General features: G+C 38.7%; 1 protein-coding gene and 1 long non-coding RNA gene across 2 annotated transcripts in view; one reads left to right on the forward strand and one right to left on the reverse strand.

Moving 5' to 3' along the window:
• Positions 1-16,957, forward strand: part of LOC112442305 (hydrocephalus-inducing protein homolog) — a 316,573-nt gene that overhangs the window by 263,004 nt on the left and 36,612 nt on the right. The window contains exons 13-14 of the mRNA XM_024979012.2: positions 6,164-6,231; positions 16,629-16,864. Coding sequence (XP_024834780.1) covers positions 6,164-6,231; positions 16,629-16,864 — 304 coding nt within the window. The remainder of the gene's footprint in view (positions 1-6,163; positions 6,232-16,628; positions 16,865-16,957) is intronic.
• On the reverse strand, positions 14,425-16,695 carry LOC132342831 (uncharacterized). The gene is made up of 3 exons (XR_009491361.1): positions 16,610-16,695; positions 15,341-15,440; positions 14,425-15,180 (listed from the first exon to the last, which is right to left on the reverse strand). It is a non-coding gene; the product is annotated as an uncharacterized lncRNA (long non-coding RNA).

Consider the following 16,957-nt stretch of genomic DNA (forward strand, 5'->3'; position numbering starts at 1 on the left):
ACCAACCTAGATAGCATATTCAAAAGCAGAGACATTACTTTGCCAACAAAGGTCCGTCTAGTCAAGGCTATGGTTTTTCCTGTGGTCATGTATGGATGTGAGAGTTGGACTGTGAAGAAGGCTGAGCGCCGAAGAATTGATGCTTTTGAAGTGTGGTGTTGGAGAAGACTCTTGAGAGTCCCTTGGACTGCACGGAGATCCAACCAGTCCATTCTGAAGGAGATCAGCCCTGGGATTTCTTTGGAGGGAATGATGCTGAAGCTGAAACTCCAGTACTTTGGCCTCCTCATGCGAAGAATTGATTCATTGGAAAAGACTCTGATGCTGGGAGGGATTGGGGGCAGGAGGAGAAGGGGACAACAGAGAATGAGATGGCTGGATGGCATCACTGACTCAATGGACATGAGTCTGAGTGAACTCTGGGAGTTTGTGATGGACAGGGAGGCCTGGCGTGCTGCGATTCATGGGGTCGCAAAGAGTCGGACACAACTGAGCAACTGAACTGAACTGAATGTCTCTGCTTTTGAATATGCTATCTAGGTTGGTCATAACTTTCCTTCCAAGCAGTAAGTGTCTTTTAATTTCATGACTGCAGTTACCATCTGCAGTGATTTTGGAGCCCCAAAAAGTAAAGTCTGCCACTGTTTCCACTGTTTCCCCATTATTTCCCATGAAGTGATGGGACCGGATACCATGATCTTAGTTTTCTAAATGTTGAGCTTTAAGCCAACTTTTTCACTCTCTTCTTTCACATTCATCAAGAGGCTTTTTAGTTCCTCTTCACTTTTTGCCATAAGGGTGGTGTCATCTGCATATCTGACGTTATTGATATTTCTTGATTCCAATCTTGATTCCAGCTTGTGCTTCCTCCAGCCCAGCATTTCTCATGATGTACTCTGCATATAAGTTAAATAAGCAGGGTGACAATATACAGCCTTGACCTACTCCTTTTCCTATTTGGAACCAGTCTGTTGTTCCATGTCCAGTTCTAACTGTTGCTTCCTGATCTGCATATAGGTTTAGTTGGGAATAGATGTAACAAAAAAATGTGTTAGACTTGCACATTGAAAACTACAAAAGCTCATCGAAAATGAATTTAAAAGAAGACCTAAATAAGTGACTTAGATTAGAAGACTTAATATTAACCTATGATGGCACAATTTCACAAAGTGATGTATAGATTCAACATGATTCTATCAAAATTCCAGCTGTCCTTTTTGCATAATCGATGAGCTGATATTAAAGTTTATATGGAAAGGCAAGAAATCCAGAATAGCCAAAATAATTTTTTAAAAATACCCTAAATTTGGAGAACTTCTATATCCCATTTCAAAACATACTACAGTTTTGATGCAGTAATCAAGAATGTGTTATACTAGTATTAAGATAGACATGTTGATCAATGGCACAGAATTGAGATTCCAAAAATAAATTCATATGATTATGGTCAGTTTATTTTTATCAAGAGTATCAAGAAAATTCAATGGGAAAAAGGATAGTATTTTCAACAAATGATGCTAGAGCATCTGGATATCTACATTCAAAATAATAAAGCTCCATGGAAACCCCTCCATCTCACACCATATACAGAATTAATATGCACTTCCCTGGTGGCTCAGACGGTAAAGAATCCACCTGCAATGCAGGACTCCTGGGTTCGATCCCTGGGTCAAGAAGATGCCCTGGAGAAGGGCATGGCAACCCACCCCAGTATTCTTACTCAGATAATCCCATGGACAGAGGAGCCTGGTGGGGTACAGTCTATGGAGTCACAAAAGAGTCGGACATGACTAAGCGACTAACACACACATAGACCAAAGCCCTAAATGTAACAACTAAAACTATAAAACTTTTAAAATGAAACATAGGTGCAAATATACATGACTTTGAGATTAGGCAAAGATTTCTTAAATATGACACCTAAGTATAAGCAATCAAAGGAAAAGTAAGTAAATTAGACTTTATCAGAATTTTTAAATTTTGTGCTTCAAAGGACACTATTAAGAAATGAAAAAAGCAAACTACAAAATGGGAAAAAAATATTTGTAAATCATATATCTGAAAAGGGGCGTCTACCTAAGGTATATACAGAACACTCAATAACCAACAGACAACCCAGTTAAAAATGGGCAAACCATCTGAGCAGACTTTTCTCTAAAAAAGATATGCAAATAACTAATACCATATGAATAGACTCTCAACATCATTAATCATCAAGGAGATGCAAATAGAAACCACATTGAGATACAACTTCATACCTGTGTGGATGGTTATAACTTAAAAATAGAAAACAGCAAGTGTTGTAGAGAAATAAGAAGCCTCATACACTGATGGTGGGAATGTAAAATTTGCAGCCACTTTGGAGCAGTCTGACAGATTTTCAAAGAGGTAAACTTTGAATTACCTTATAATCTAGCAATCCATTCCTAGATACCTACCCAAGAAAAATGAAAATTGAAATCCACACAAAAACTTGCACGTGAATGTTTAACACTGCATTATTCTTAGTAGCCAAAAGGTGAAAATAATCCAAGTGTCTCCCAGCTGATGAATGGATAAATAAAAGATGGTCTATTCACACAATGGAATGTTATTGAGACCATAAAAAGGAATGAGAAAAGAAAGAAGGATGTACCTGCTGCAACATGGTACCTGTTAAATGGGTGAATTTATAGCATAGGAATTATATTTGAATGAGGCTGTTATTTTTTTTTTTAATGTCCAAGAGCCTGTAATATTGAATAATACTTCTGTCATTTCATGAGTGAATTTTTTAAATCTCTCCTCTCTTCTCCTAAAGATCCCAAGCATGCACTATGTACTGTCACATGTCACTAGAAGGCAATGGCACCCACTCCAGCACTCTTGCCTGGAAAATCCCATGGATGGAGGAGCCTGGTGGGCTGCAGTCCATGGGGTCACTAAGAGTCAGACACGACTGAGCGACTTCACTTTCACTTTTCACTTTCATGCATTGGAGAAGGAAATGGCAACCCACTCCAGTGTTCTTGCCTGGAGAATCCCAGGGACGGGGGAGCCTGGTGGGCTGCAGTCCATGGGGTCGCTAAGAGTCGGACATGACTGAAGCGACTCAGCAGCAGCAGCAATGTCTGAACAGATCAGGATGTACTTGGGTTTTCCACTGTGAATAACAGTTTAGAAATCTTCTAGGAACCTTCTTACAAGTAAGATTGGACTAGTTAATACTCCAGGTATTCTGTGAAGGTTAGGTCTCTTAAGTCTCTGGACCTTACCATTCATACCAGCTCCCATGCTTCTTTTTTTTTTTTTTTTTTTGAATGTTCACTCCTTGTTTCTTGCAAAGGAAAGGAAAATCTGGCTGTGGAAAGAATGTTTATTTCATCCTAAAACTAATTACAAATTGCTAAGAGAAATATTCTTGTGTAAATTGCATTTGTCCAGAATTGTTCTAGCATGTCATACCACAAACAGTAATTTTGAAAACTTGGTAAATATCTGGTGTCACAAATAAATGTCTAATGATAAAGGTTGAAATACATGTATAATTTATTATTTATTTTCAGTTCCACACAGTAATACTCATTTTACTTATGACTTTGCCAGGGATACTCTCTTGGGCCTTATAGCCCAGGAAGTCTCTATAAAGTTTATATTGTGGATTCTGAAATTTTATTTCTTGTTCTTTTACTGTCAGGTAATCTTCTTTCCTCAATACCACATAATTTTAGCTAGTATACATTGAAAGTTATCAAAACTATTGCTGAATTTTTTTCTATTTCTGTTTATTTCTCCGGCTGCATGACACAGTACTTAAAGTGGTTGGATAAACAACACTGTACAATTGAAGTGGTTTTTTAAAATTACCTATAAGCAATTTTGTACTCTCCTATTTTTACATATGTGACTTTATGAAGTTTAACTGTAGCATATTTTCCATTTAGTCTGTTTTACCTAACATCATAATAATTCAATCACTTTATTTCTTAGTCTTTAACATTCTAATCTTAACAGACCACTGCATTGGTGTTGGGGACCATCTTGGCAGAGACTGTCCTAATATTCAGAATCCCTGTTTGAATGGATGTGACAGCGTCTAAGCCCAGTTGGTATTCAGCTGCCGTTCCCTTAGTTATATGTGCCTTTGAACAAATGCGATTTTTTCTGCTTCACTGATTAAACGACTGCATTGTGCAGTTTTGTGATCTTCTTTCCTATTTCTTTATGCTTTTGTGCACCGCAGACACTTTTGATCTATTTGTTACTTTGGCCTCCCCCAAACTTTTTTTACAAGTATCTAATCTGTAGGCTCATTTGACTTCATTCTCAGCTAGATCCTAATTCCTCCTGAGTACCAGCCGCTCCTTTTGAAACCACTTTGGATTATTAGCATGAAATAGAACAGATGGTCCTGGGAAAGGCCTTTAGAATTGAAACTTCCTGTACTGAGTCTTTGTTGTCATCTCTCCTCCCAGGCTTGCAGGAGCCTCTCAACATATTACAGTCAGATTTCTAGCAGCCGGAAGTATCACAGGGACACCAAGTGCGTTCAGCAGGGCATGACACACCTACATCACCAGCATCTGGATCTGGGTGGGTTAGAAGACTCAGGCTTGGTGGGATTTCTGGTATTTGTGTGTCTATAACTTTTGAAAGCCTGGCACACAAATGGGGAAATAGTTCAGTTCTTACCTTTGGTCTAGAGATTTTAGGGACATGGACCACGGAAAAAGGCAAGAATAAGCAAGTACCTGATATATTAGTTTTCTATTGCTGCTGTAACAAATTACCACTTGCTGCTGTAACAAATTACCACAAACTCAGCTTAAAGCAATACACACATATTATTTTAAGTATGGTCTTACTGAGCTAAAATCAAAGAATTGGCCAGGGCTGTGTTTGTTTATGGTAGCTCTTGGGGAGCATTAGTTTCCTAACCTTGTTCGGCTTTTTGATGCCGCCCACAGTCTTCAGCTCATGGTCTCCCTCCTCCATCTTCAAACCTAGCAAAAGCTGGCTGAGTCCTTCTCACATTGCCTCACTCCTACCTTGTCTTCTGCCTCCATGTTCTGATTTTAAAGACCCTAGTGATTACATTGAACCCAACTAGATAATTCCGGCTAATGTCCGTATCTGGCATGCATGCCTGCTAAGTCACTTATGTCGTGTCCAGCTCTCTGCAACCCTATGGATTGTAGCCCTCCAGGCTTGCATGGGGTTCTTTATGCAAGAATACTGGAGTGGATTGCCATGCCCTCCTCCGGGGGATCTTCCCAACCTAGGGATTAAACCTTCATCTCTTACATCTCTTATATCTCTTACATTGGTAGGCAGGTTCTTTACCAATAGCATCACCTGGTAAGCCCAATTTCCTTATTTTAAGTTCAGTTAATTAGCAACTTCAATTCCTTCTGCTACCTTAATTATTCTTTGCCATGTAACCTAATATATTCATAGATTTTGGGGGTTGTTAGCACATAGACATCTTTGGGGACCATTATACTATCTACCACACCTGAAGTCAGCTAGAAGCTATGGAATCTCTATTATTTATTTTAAGCTAGAGCATCACTCCAAGATCATCACTGCAAGAGCCTTGCATGAGAGGGAAACAGAAAATCAACAGCTAAAGATTCCTTAAAGCCCACCCATTCCCATCTTCTCTTTTATATGTTAGGGAAAAAACTGAGACCTGCAGAGGCAAAGTGATTGACCAAGATCACAGCTAGTTGGTGCTAGGAACTGGATTAAAACAGGTTTATAAAAGTGTGGGCCAAGGAATATTGGTATCATTGATAGTCTTTGATGTCTATACCTGGATTAGACCTATAATTTTTTCTTGTCTGAGTTAATAACTTTTCATGTTGTGTTTCTCATCCACATTAACATTTTGTGCCATTAGTTCAGTGATGTATCTTCTCTGCCTCATCACTGGTAGGAATATGGTGATAAGTTAACCATAGCATCATTTGCTAAAACCCAAAGGTTTGAGAGTTGTAAAGGAATTTTAAGAACCATTGTGATTGACCATTATCTCACAGTTTCTGTGAGTCCTAGATGATGCGGTAATTGATTAAATGCCAAATTATGGTTTTCAGTGCTCACTGTCTGCCCACTTCTTGATTGTTACCTTGAAGTCACCGTATTCTCTTTCCATTCCCTCAGTGTATATTCTTACTTTCAGAGGCTGTGTCATTGGACCTACCTTCCATTTTAATGTTCCTGCTCTGCATTTTGGTGATGTTTCCTTTGGTGAGTACTTTTCCATTTTAAATTAGATATTGAGAAAAATTCCTTTTCCCTCTACGTGGGAGGGAGAAGGTTTACAAAGAATTTCTCTTACCATTTTGTGTAGGCAATAGCTAAGAGGTTCTAGAATTGTTTTTCCTCTCTAGCACTTTGGTGCCATTTCCTAGTTTTTAGGTGAACATTTTAGCTATGTGCTGGACACTAGTTGTCAGGCCATGGGTGTCCACCCCAGTTCCTGCAACAGAACAACAGAATGCTTTATGTTTCACTCCACTATCTGAACATTCTGAACACTCTGTTTTTATGCAGATTTTGACTTGCCACTTTGGCCACACAGCCTGTTAACAGAGATGCTCTCAAGTTTAAAGTGAACTCAATGGTGGTTTAAGTCAGGTGTTTTATCACTTCAAACTGAAGACTCTTCTTTATTGTTGTATCGACTTTTTACTCACTTGCTTCCCTGAGTCGTTTTCTCCCATCTGAACTTCCCCAATAATAGAAATGATAACAACAGTGGAAGCAAATTTACTTATTAATTGGTTCTTTCTTGTACTCCAATTGCTGCTAAGTAATAATATGAAATATGACATTTAAACGCTTTAGCAATCCTAGGGGGAGGCACTCTTTAAGGTTCCCATTTTAAAGATAGAAGACCTGAGCACTGGAACAGTTAAATAACTCCCAAAGGTCACACAGCAATAGCAGAATTAGTACTTCAATTGAGATCTATCTAAATCATATTTTGTCAACTTGGGTGTTGACAGTTGCACCTAGAGAAGCAAAAATTGATTCCTGGGGGTTGAGAAAACTTAGATATAACAATGGTTTGTGTCCAAAGGTCCACCCTACCCAACCGAATCTTTTTCCTTGGTATTTATTTCTCTTGTTAGAGAGAATTGAGTCTAATTAAAATAGTATTTAATTAACTGATTTGATGATATAAAATTAGTTTATCACAATGGTTCTTTTTAGGAGGTAATAATTTTTTAAAATTGAGAAACCCTGCTGCTACTGCTAAATCACTTCAGTCGTGTTCGACTCTGTGCGACCCCATAGACAGCAGCCCACCAGGCTCCCCCATCCCTGGGATTCTCCAGGCAAGAACACTGAAGTGGGTTGCCATTTCCTTCTCCAATGCATGATAGTGAAAAGTGAAAGGGAAGTCGCTCACTCGTGACCTCAGTGACCCCATGGACTCCAGCCTTCCCGGCTTCTCCATCCATGGGATTTTCCAGGCAAGAGTACTGGAGTGGGGTGCCATTGCCTTCTCCGAAGTCTGAATCTTTATTCCTTAATTATTTCCATTTTGTTCTATTGTTTTCCATTTTGACTTTTAATTCTTTTGCTTCATTTCAAGTTGGCCCATCTAACTTGGGGAAAAATATTTCTTAAGAAAAATCGTAATGCCTTTATAAATTGCTTTAACATGTGGGTGTTGTAAAAGTTTTTGAAAATTCAGAGCACATGTATTTATACAATGCCTGTACCCTGACCTATGTTATAATGGGTAAGGCACATACCATAAGAAGGTTTATATAAATGAAGTTGAATGTCTCTTCAGGTAGAATGTGAAAATGGCTAGAGAGATGTTTACAAATCTGTAGGGCATATTAGAATGATAGACTCCTTTGAAGGAAAATAAAAGTGACCTACAACTTGAAGGGTAACTGTGAAGGGTAACTGTGACAGATGCACAATAAGAAGCGATACAGAAGCTAGACTCTTGTGATGTGAGAGGCTAGAAGATGCTACAGAGCCATGACCCAAGACTACCCAAGTCTGAGATCTGAGAATTTACTTACCTTCAAAACCCAAGAAGCCTTTTCTTTGAGTTTGGAGACAGATTCCTTAATCTTCTGTCTGTTATGACAAGAAAGGTTAATAATAGCATACCCTTTTTTCTTGCCAACAGGAAATCTAAGGCTGTTTGATTTTCATAACACTTGGGTCAGTGAATTTAAGCTACTTTTCTGTGCTTCTGGATTCTGCACTGACCAAAGTTAGGAACAGTTTTGTAGCAATCTTTCAAAATTATCTTGTGATAATATTTTCAAATTCCAGAATTGGAACTAGAGTCTTCATGACTCCAATACCAGGTATCATGTATTTCTCCAGGTAGATTGGCCTCCTACCACAAAGAAACATGGTTCATTGGAGAATTATTTATTTGAAGCTCTGTAACTATTACCCCACCTATGCAGGTAGGGCTTTGATGAGAGAGATAAAATAAAGCATGTTACCGGCTCAGGGACGAAAGACTAATAGAGGTGTACATCGGTAGTTCCAGATGCAAGAGAGAAAGAACTGTTACAGAAGCCAACCAGACACAGGAGGACTTCTTAAATTATTTCAGGATGACATATATATTGTGTGGAGTTAAGCAAGGTCTGCAGGGATTGTAGTAGGGCTGGGTAGTACAATAGGGTAGCTGAAGTTGATCATATCAGCCCCTTATGGGCACTAAGGCCCATTCTTGAAGAGGTATCAGTTATGGACTAGTGGTGGAGACTTGGCATTTACTTGATTACAGATAAAGATCTAGATTTGGCATCACAGGGTCTGCTGGTATTGATGATATTAGGATATTGTAATTACCATAAAGTAGGTAAGAGGTAATAGTACTATTGGTTGCTATCTAAAATATTTAAAGTATGGCTATAGCAAGCAGAGATAAGAAAGCCTTCCTCAGTGATCAGTGAAAAGAGATAGAGGAAAACAATAGAATGGGAAAGACTAGAGATCTCTTCAAGAAAGTTAGATACCAAGGGAACATTTTATGCAAAGATGAGCTCAATAAAGGACAGGAAGGGTATGGACCTAACAGAAGCAGAAGATATTAAGAAGAGATGGCAAGAATACACAGAAGAACTGTACAAAAAAGATCTTCATGACCAAGATAATCACGATGGTGTGATCACTCACCTAGAGCCAGACATCCTGGAATGTGAAGTCAAGTGGGCCTTAGAAAGCATCACTATGAACAAAGCTAGTGAAGGGGATGGAATTCCAGTTGAGCTATTTCAAATCCTAAAAGATGATGTTGTGAAAGCGCTGCACTCAAGAGGCCAGCAAATTTGGAAAACTCTGCAGTGGCCACAAGACTGGAAAAGATCAGTCTTCTTTCCAATCCCAAAGAAAGGCAATGCCAAAGAATGCTCAAACTACTGCACAGTTGCACTCATCTCACATGTTAGTAAAGTAATGCTCAAAATTCTCCAAGCCAGGCTTCAGCAATACGTGAACTGTCAACTTCCAGATGTTCAAACTGGTTTTAGAAAAGGCAGAGGAACCAGAGATCAAATTGCCAATATCTGCTGGATCATCGAAAAAGCAAGAGAGTTCCAAAAGAACATCTATTTCTGCTTTATTGACTATGCCAAAGCCTTTGACTGTGTGGATCACAATAAACTGTGGAAAATTCTGAAAGAGATGGGAATACCAGACCACCCAACCTGCCTCTTGAGAAATCTGTGTGCAAGTCAGGAAGCAACAGTTAGAACTGGACATGGCTTTTGTTTGCTGGAAGATTTTTGATTACAGTTTCAATTTCCGTGCTTGTGATGGGTCTGTTAAGATTTTCTATTTCTTCCTGGTCCAGTTTTGGAAAGTTGTACTTTTCTAAGAATTTGTCCATTTCTTCCACGTTGTCCATTTTATTGGCATATAATTGTTGATAGTAGTCTCTTATGATCCTTTGTATTTCTGTGTTGTCTGTTGTGATCTCTCCATTTTCGTTTCTAATTTTGTTGATTTGATTTTTCTCCCTTTGTTTCTTGATGAGTCTGGCTAATGGTTTGTCAATTTTATTTATCCTTTCAAAGAACCAGCTTTTGGTTTTGTTGATTTTTGCTATGGTCTCCTTTGTTTCTTTTGCATTTATTTCTGCTCTAAGTTTTAAGATTTCTTTCCTTCTACTAACCCTGGGGTTCTTCATTTCTTCCTTTTCTAGTTGCTTTAGGTGTAGAGTTAGGTTATTTATTTGACTTTTTTCTTGTTTCTTGAGGTGTGCCTGTATTGCTATGAACTTTCCCCTTAGTCCAGATGGCTTCACAGCTGAATTCTACCAAAAATTTAGAGAAGAGCTAACACCTATCCTGCTCAAACTCTTCCAGAAAATTGCAGAGGAAGGTAAACTTCCAAACTCATTCTATGAGGCCACCATCACCCTAATACCAAAACCTGACAAAGATCCCACAAAAAAAGAAAACTACAGGCCAATATCACTGATGAACATAGATGCAAAAATCCTTAACAAAATTCTAGCAATCAGAATCCAACAACACATTAAAAAGATCATACACCATGATCAAGTGGGCTTTATCCCAGGGATGCAAGGATTCTTCAATATCCGCAAATCAATCAATGTAATACACCACATTAACAAACTGAAAAATAAAAACCATATGATTATCTCAATAGATGCAGAGAAAGCCTTTGACAAAATTCAACATCCATTTATGATAAAAACTCTCCAGAAAGCAGGAATAGAAGGAACATACCTCAACATAATAAAAGCTATATATGACAAACCCACAGCAAACATTATCCTCAATGGTGAAAAATTGAAAGCATTTCCTCTAAAGTCAGGAACAAGACAAGGGTGCCCACTTTCACCATTACTATTCAACATAGTTTTGGAAGTTTTGGCCACAGCAATCAGAGCAGAAAAAGAAATAAAAGGAATCCAAATTGGAAAAGAAGAAGTAAAACTCTCACTATTTGCAGATGACATGATCCTCTACATAGAAAACCCTAAAGATTCCACCAGAAAATTACTAGAAATAATCAATGACTATAGTAAAGTTGCAGGATATAAAATCAACACACAGAAATCCCTTGCATTCCTATACACTAATAATGAGAAAACTGAAAGAGAAATTAAGGAAACAATTCCATTCACCATTGCAACGGAAAGAATAAAATACTTAGGAATATATCTACCTAAAGAAACTAAAGACCTATATATAGAAAACTATAAAACACTGGTGAAAGAAATCAAAGAGGACACTAATAGATGGAGAAATATACCATGTTCATGGATTGGAAGAATCAATATAGTGAAAATGAGTATACTACCCAAAGCAATCTATAGATTCAGTGCAATCCCTATCAAGCTACCAACAGTATTCTTCACAGAGCTAGAACAAATAATTTCACAATTTGTATGGAAATACAAAAAACCTCGAATAGCCAAAGCGATCTTGAGAAAGAAGAATGGAACTGGAGGAATCAACCTACCTGAGTTCAGGCTCTACTACAAAGCCACAGTTATCAAGACAGTATGGTACTGGCACAAAGACGGAAATATTGATCAATGGAATAAAATAGAAAGCCCAGAGATAAATCCATGCACATATGGACACCTTATCTTTGACAAAGGAGGCAAGAATATACAATGGATTAAAGACAATCTCTTTAACAAGTGGTGCTGGGAAATCTGGTCAACCACTTGTAAAAGAATGAAACTAGACCACTTTCTAACACCATACACAAAAATAAACTCAAAATGGATTAAAGATCTAAACGTAAGACCAGAAACTATAAAACTCCTAGAGGAGAACATAGGCAAAACACTCTCCGACATACATCACAGCAGGATCCTCTATGACCCACCTCCCAGAATATTGGAAATAAAAGCAAAAATAAACAAATGGGACCTAATTAACCTTAAAAGCTTCTGCACATCAAAGGAAACTATTAGCAAGGTGAAAAGGCAGCCTTCAGAATGGGAGAAAATAATAGCAAATGAAGCAACTGACAAACAACTAATCTCAAAAATATACAAGCAACTCCTACAGCTCAACTCCAGAAAAATAAATGACCCAATCAAAAAATGGGCCAAAGAACTAAATAGACATTTCTCCAAAGAAGACATACAGATGGCTAACAAACACATGAAAAGATGCTCAACATCACTCATTATCAGAGAAATGCAAATCAAAACCACTATGAGGTACCATTTCACGCCAGTCAGAATGGCTGCGATCCAAGAGTCTACAAGCAATAAATGCTGGAGAGGGTGTGGAGAAAAGGGAACCCTCTTACACTGTTGGTGGGAATGCAAACTAGTACAGCCACTATGGAGAACAGTGTGGAGATTCCTTAAAAAACTGGAAATAGAACTGCCTTATGATCCAGCAATCCCACTGCTGGGCATACACACTGAGGAAACCAGAAGGGAAAGAGACACGTGTACCCCAATGTTCATTGCAGCACTGTTTATAATAGCCAGGACATGGAAGCAACCTAGATGTCCATCAGCAGATGAATGGATAAGAAAGCTGTGGTACATATACACAATGGAGTATTACTCAGCCATTAAAAAGAATACATTTGAATCAGTTCTAATGAGGTGGATGAAACTGGAGCCTATTATATAGAGTGAAGTAAGCCAGAAGGAAAAACATAAATACAGTATACTAATGCATATATATGGAATTTAGAAAGATGGTAACAATAACCCGGTGTACGAGACAGCAAAAGAGACACTGATGTATAGAACAGTCTTATGGACTCTGTGGGAGAGGGAGAGGGTGGGAAGATTTGGGAGAATGACACTGAAACATGTAAAATATCATGTAAGAAACGAGTTGCCAGTCCAGGTTCGATGCACGATACTGGATGCTTGGGGCTAGTGCACTGGGACGACCCAGAGGGATGGTATGGGGAGGGAGGAGGGAGGAGGGTTCAGGATGGGGAACACATGTATACCTGTGGCGGATTCATTTTGATATTTGGCAAAACTAATACAATTATGTAAAGTTTAAAAATAAAATAAAATTAGAAAAAAAAAAAAAGAACTGGACATGGAACAACAGACTGGTTCCAAATAGGAAAAGAAGTAGGCTGTATATTGTCAAGGCTGTATATTGTCACCCTGCTTATTTAACTTATATGCAGAGTACATCACGTGAAATGCCAGGCTGGATGAAGCACAAGCTGGAATCAAGATTGCTAGGAAAAATAATAACCTCAGATATGCAGATGACACCACCCTTATGGCAGAAAGTGAAAAAGAACTAAAGAGCCTCTTGATGAAAGTGAAAGAGGAGAGTGAAAACATTGCTTAAAGCTCAACATTCAGAAAATGAAGATCATGGCATCTGGTCCCATCACTTCATGGCAAATAGATGGGGAAACAGTGCAAACAGTGGCTGACTTTATTTTTTTGGGCTCCAAAATCACTGCAGATGGTGACTTGAGCCATGAAATTAAAAGACACTTGCTCCTTGGAAGAAAAGCTATGACCAAATTAGATAGCATATTAAAAAGCAGAGATATTACTTTGCTGTAATGTCCGTCTAGTCAAGGCTATGGTTTTTCCAGTGGTCATATATGGATGTGAGAGTTGGACTATAAAGAAAACTGAGCACTGAAGAATTGATGCTTTTGAACTGTGGTGTTGGAGAAGACTCTTGAGAGCCCCTTGGACTGCAAGGAGATCCAACCAGTCCAGCCTAAAGAAAATCAGTCCTGAGTGTTCTTTGGAAGGACTGATGTTGAAGCTGAAACTCCAATACTTTGTTCACCTGATGCAAAGAGCTGACTCATTCAAAAGACCCTGGTGCTGGGAAAGATTGAAGGCACGAGAAGGCAACGACAGAGGATGAGATGGTTGGATGGCATCACCAACTCAATGGAGCTGAGTTTGGGTAAACTGGGAGTTGGTGATGGACAGGGAAGCCTGGCATGCTGCAGTCCATGGGTTCACAAAGAGTCGGACACGACTGAGCGGCTGAACTAAACTGCTGGAGATTGTGATGGTAGGATTGGATGCTGGATGACATATCTAATAATTAATTAGTTTGACTAACACTACAGTATCGAGAGAGTTAAAGTATAGAATTTGGGTAGTGATTGTCCCTGAAGGAACACTGGGGCATTGATAACTCCTCAGATTGATCAAGGAATGAAATGGACCAAATCATCAGTGGTATGCCAGGTGATAGATCAAATGGGGCAGGATACGTATCTGCAAAGTCATTATTTTTCAGGTGGTACAAGAACTTGCTGAATGAGAATAAGAAATTTGGAAGGCTCTGGGTTCTCAGTGGATTTGATCATTAGATAATTTAGACAGAGAAGTTAGGGTTTGAGGGCAGAGTTGTTGGGATAAATAAATATAAGCATCAAAAAATACACACGGCCTAGTATGAACTAGCAGTATTTTACTCAAGGAGAAGTATTTAAGTTAACTTTAGGAAGGTATGAAGTAGAGAGTTATGGGCAAAGCTTATTTGTCGTGATCATAGGAAGTTCTTAGAAAGATTGGCAGAAGAGATTATAGTAGGCATAAGCAAAGCCTAGATTTGAGGAAGGGATCATTAGCAGTAAAGGGAAACACAACAGTAGATATCAGAAGGATTAAGGATTAATATGACCTTAAGGTAGCAATAGAGAAAAATAGGGCAGAATGATAAGAATGAAAGTATACAAGGTAAAGTGTGAAACTCAGTAATACCAGGTGTGTTGCAAAATCTTGTTCTGTCACTCACGAGCAGAATCTTTCAACTTCATGTAGAGTCTGCTGCTTCTGAGGATCTGAGAATAGCAATCTATTGCTGAAGGTCACTGATTTCTGAAAGTTTATTTTAGCAGATTTCCACTTAAGATCTCCAGCTGTCAGAATTGAAAATTTTCCTTTGCAGCCTTGCGATCTTTTGCCCCTAGTTTCCTTAAGTTTCTTCTTCGGGGCTTTCTAGGTCAGATGAAAATGCACATCTTGAATGAGAATCAAACCTCCTGAGACTGCAATCTTTTAAATAATTATTTAAGTACTGGGAGAGATATGAAGGTGTCTCTTTGAGTCTTTGAGGCATTCTGGCCAAGCATGTTGTTAATTATTTGAAGAAAAGGCACATAGATGTTGATTTTTTAAAATGTATTAGATGTAAAGTACTTGCATTCAGATGGACAATAGAATAGTAATTCGGATTTGATGCAGCCAGAAACCTAGGAATAACATTTGTATTAATGAATGTTTGATCTTTAATAAAGCAATATCCTCTTTTGGGGGGCTTCTACACAAGCAATACAGGCTATTACAAGTAGTTGTACAAGGAATTGTTCTAGCTAGAAAGTTTTAATTGACTTTATTCTCAGAAAAACTTACAGATTCAGGAACGTAGTCTGGGCAGTGGTTTGGAAAGACACATGTGAACCTTTATAGGATCCACTTCCAAATTACACCATACATTTGAAGAGTGTTTATCCTGTAAATGGTAAGGTAAAATAAGAAGGAATCTGTAGTTTTAAGAGTCATTTTGAAAAAGTTAAGAGAAGTCAGATGAAGCAATTATATGATTGTGAAAATGACTTTCTAGCAATATCTCTGGAGTTTCTAAGAATAATCTTTCAAGTGCCCTTAATCACACAATTCTTCCATAAAATGTCTCTTCCAAGGAGGTGTGAAATTAGAAGGGAGACGTGGTTGTGTTTCCTCCAACAGTCCTAATGTGTAGACAAAGGCTCAGAGAGGGAGAAGTAGATCAGTTCAAAATATCCCCAGCAGTACTGCAGCAGTTACTCCAGGAGACCAGTTGTACTTCATCACAGTAGGTTTCAACATAGAGAGAGAAGTGTTTACATCCAATAGAAATATGCATGTTTATTCTCTTGTGGTTTTAGATCATTCTTGTTCTGAAAATGGTAGCAGATACAATGACCACCTAGGGAATCCAAAATCAGAGTTTGGTTTATTGCTTGCCAGGCAAGGAGGAGCCACAGCTCTTAGGAAAGGAGCACGAGTCTCCCTGAACTGAATCTAGGAGGGCTAGAAATAACACTGAAAAGCAGTTTTGTCTCAGGGAGGTGAAAGCTTTGGCCAGCTAGCCTTTGGCCAGCTCAAAAGCAGACCGTAAAGTCTCTCTCAGGAGAGACTAGTATTCGATTTTGTGTCATCCACTCTAAGAGCAAGAGCCTGACAAGTCTAGGATGAATTATATAATGTGTTGGCAGGCTCTGGGTCACACAGCAAGCAAAACTGCGTGGGCTTCTCCTTTCACACACCAGCAAATAAAAAGAGCAAATATACTGCTATTCCTTGGGGGAAATTGTATTTCTATGTAAAAATCAAATACAAAATGTGCTTCTAGAAGATTACTCAACAGACTGATTATAGAGACTGCCTCTGGAGAGGGGTCTGGATGATGACAGAGTGGTTTGTTTCATGTCTATTGTTGTTACATAGTAAATGCATAATAAGTACTCATTGAATGAATGAGTGAAATGTATTTATTGGTTGTGCAACTGAAAACAATACCGGGGAGAGCTGGAAATAAATAGCAGTGATGAACTGCCTGTCCAATTCATTTAAGAGGTTTGGCACTGAGAGGGGAGGTTGAAGTTAGAGGGAAGCTATCATAGGGCATTTATTTCTCACCTTATATTTTGTTTTCCAGGGTTTCCTCATACCTTGATATGTTCCCTCAATAATACCTCCTTGGTCCCCATGACCTTCAAACTGCGTGTCCCTGGGGATGGCGTTGGCCAGCAAAGCATTTCAAGTTGTGAGCAGTATTCAGACAACCAAAAACCATTTTGGAACAAGGATGAATTACCTGTAATAAGACCAAAAGAATTCACCATAACCCCCAGCTGCGGCACCATTCGCTCCCAGGGATTTGCTGCTATCAGGGTAAAGTGCTCAGCCTTCCAGCACATGTAGCCATACAGCTGAACTGTCAAATAGTTACTGAGACCACATCTAGCATTTGCTTTATATGCCCAG

The sequence above is a fragment of the Bos taurus genome, chromosome 18 (genome assembly GCF_002263795.3).
Source record: "Bos taurus isolate L1 Dominette 01449 registration number 42190680 breed Hereford chromosome 18, ARS-UCD2.0, whole genome shotgun sequence".
Taxonomy (NCBI): domain Eukaryota; kingdom Metazoa; phylum Chordata; class Mammalia; order Artiodactyla; family Bovidae; genus Bos; species Bos taurus.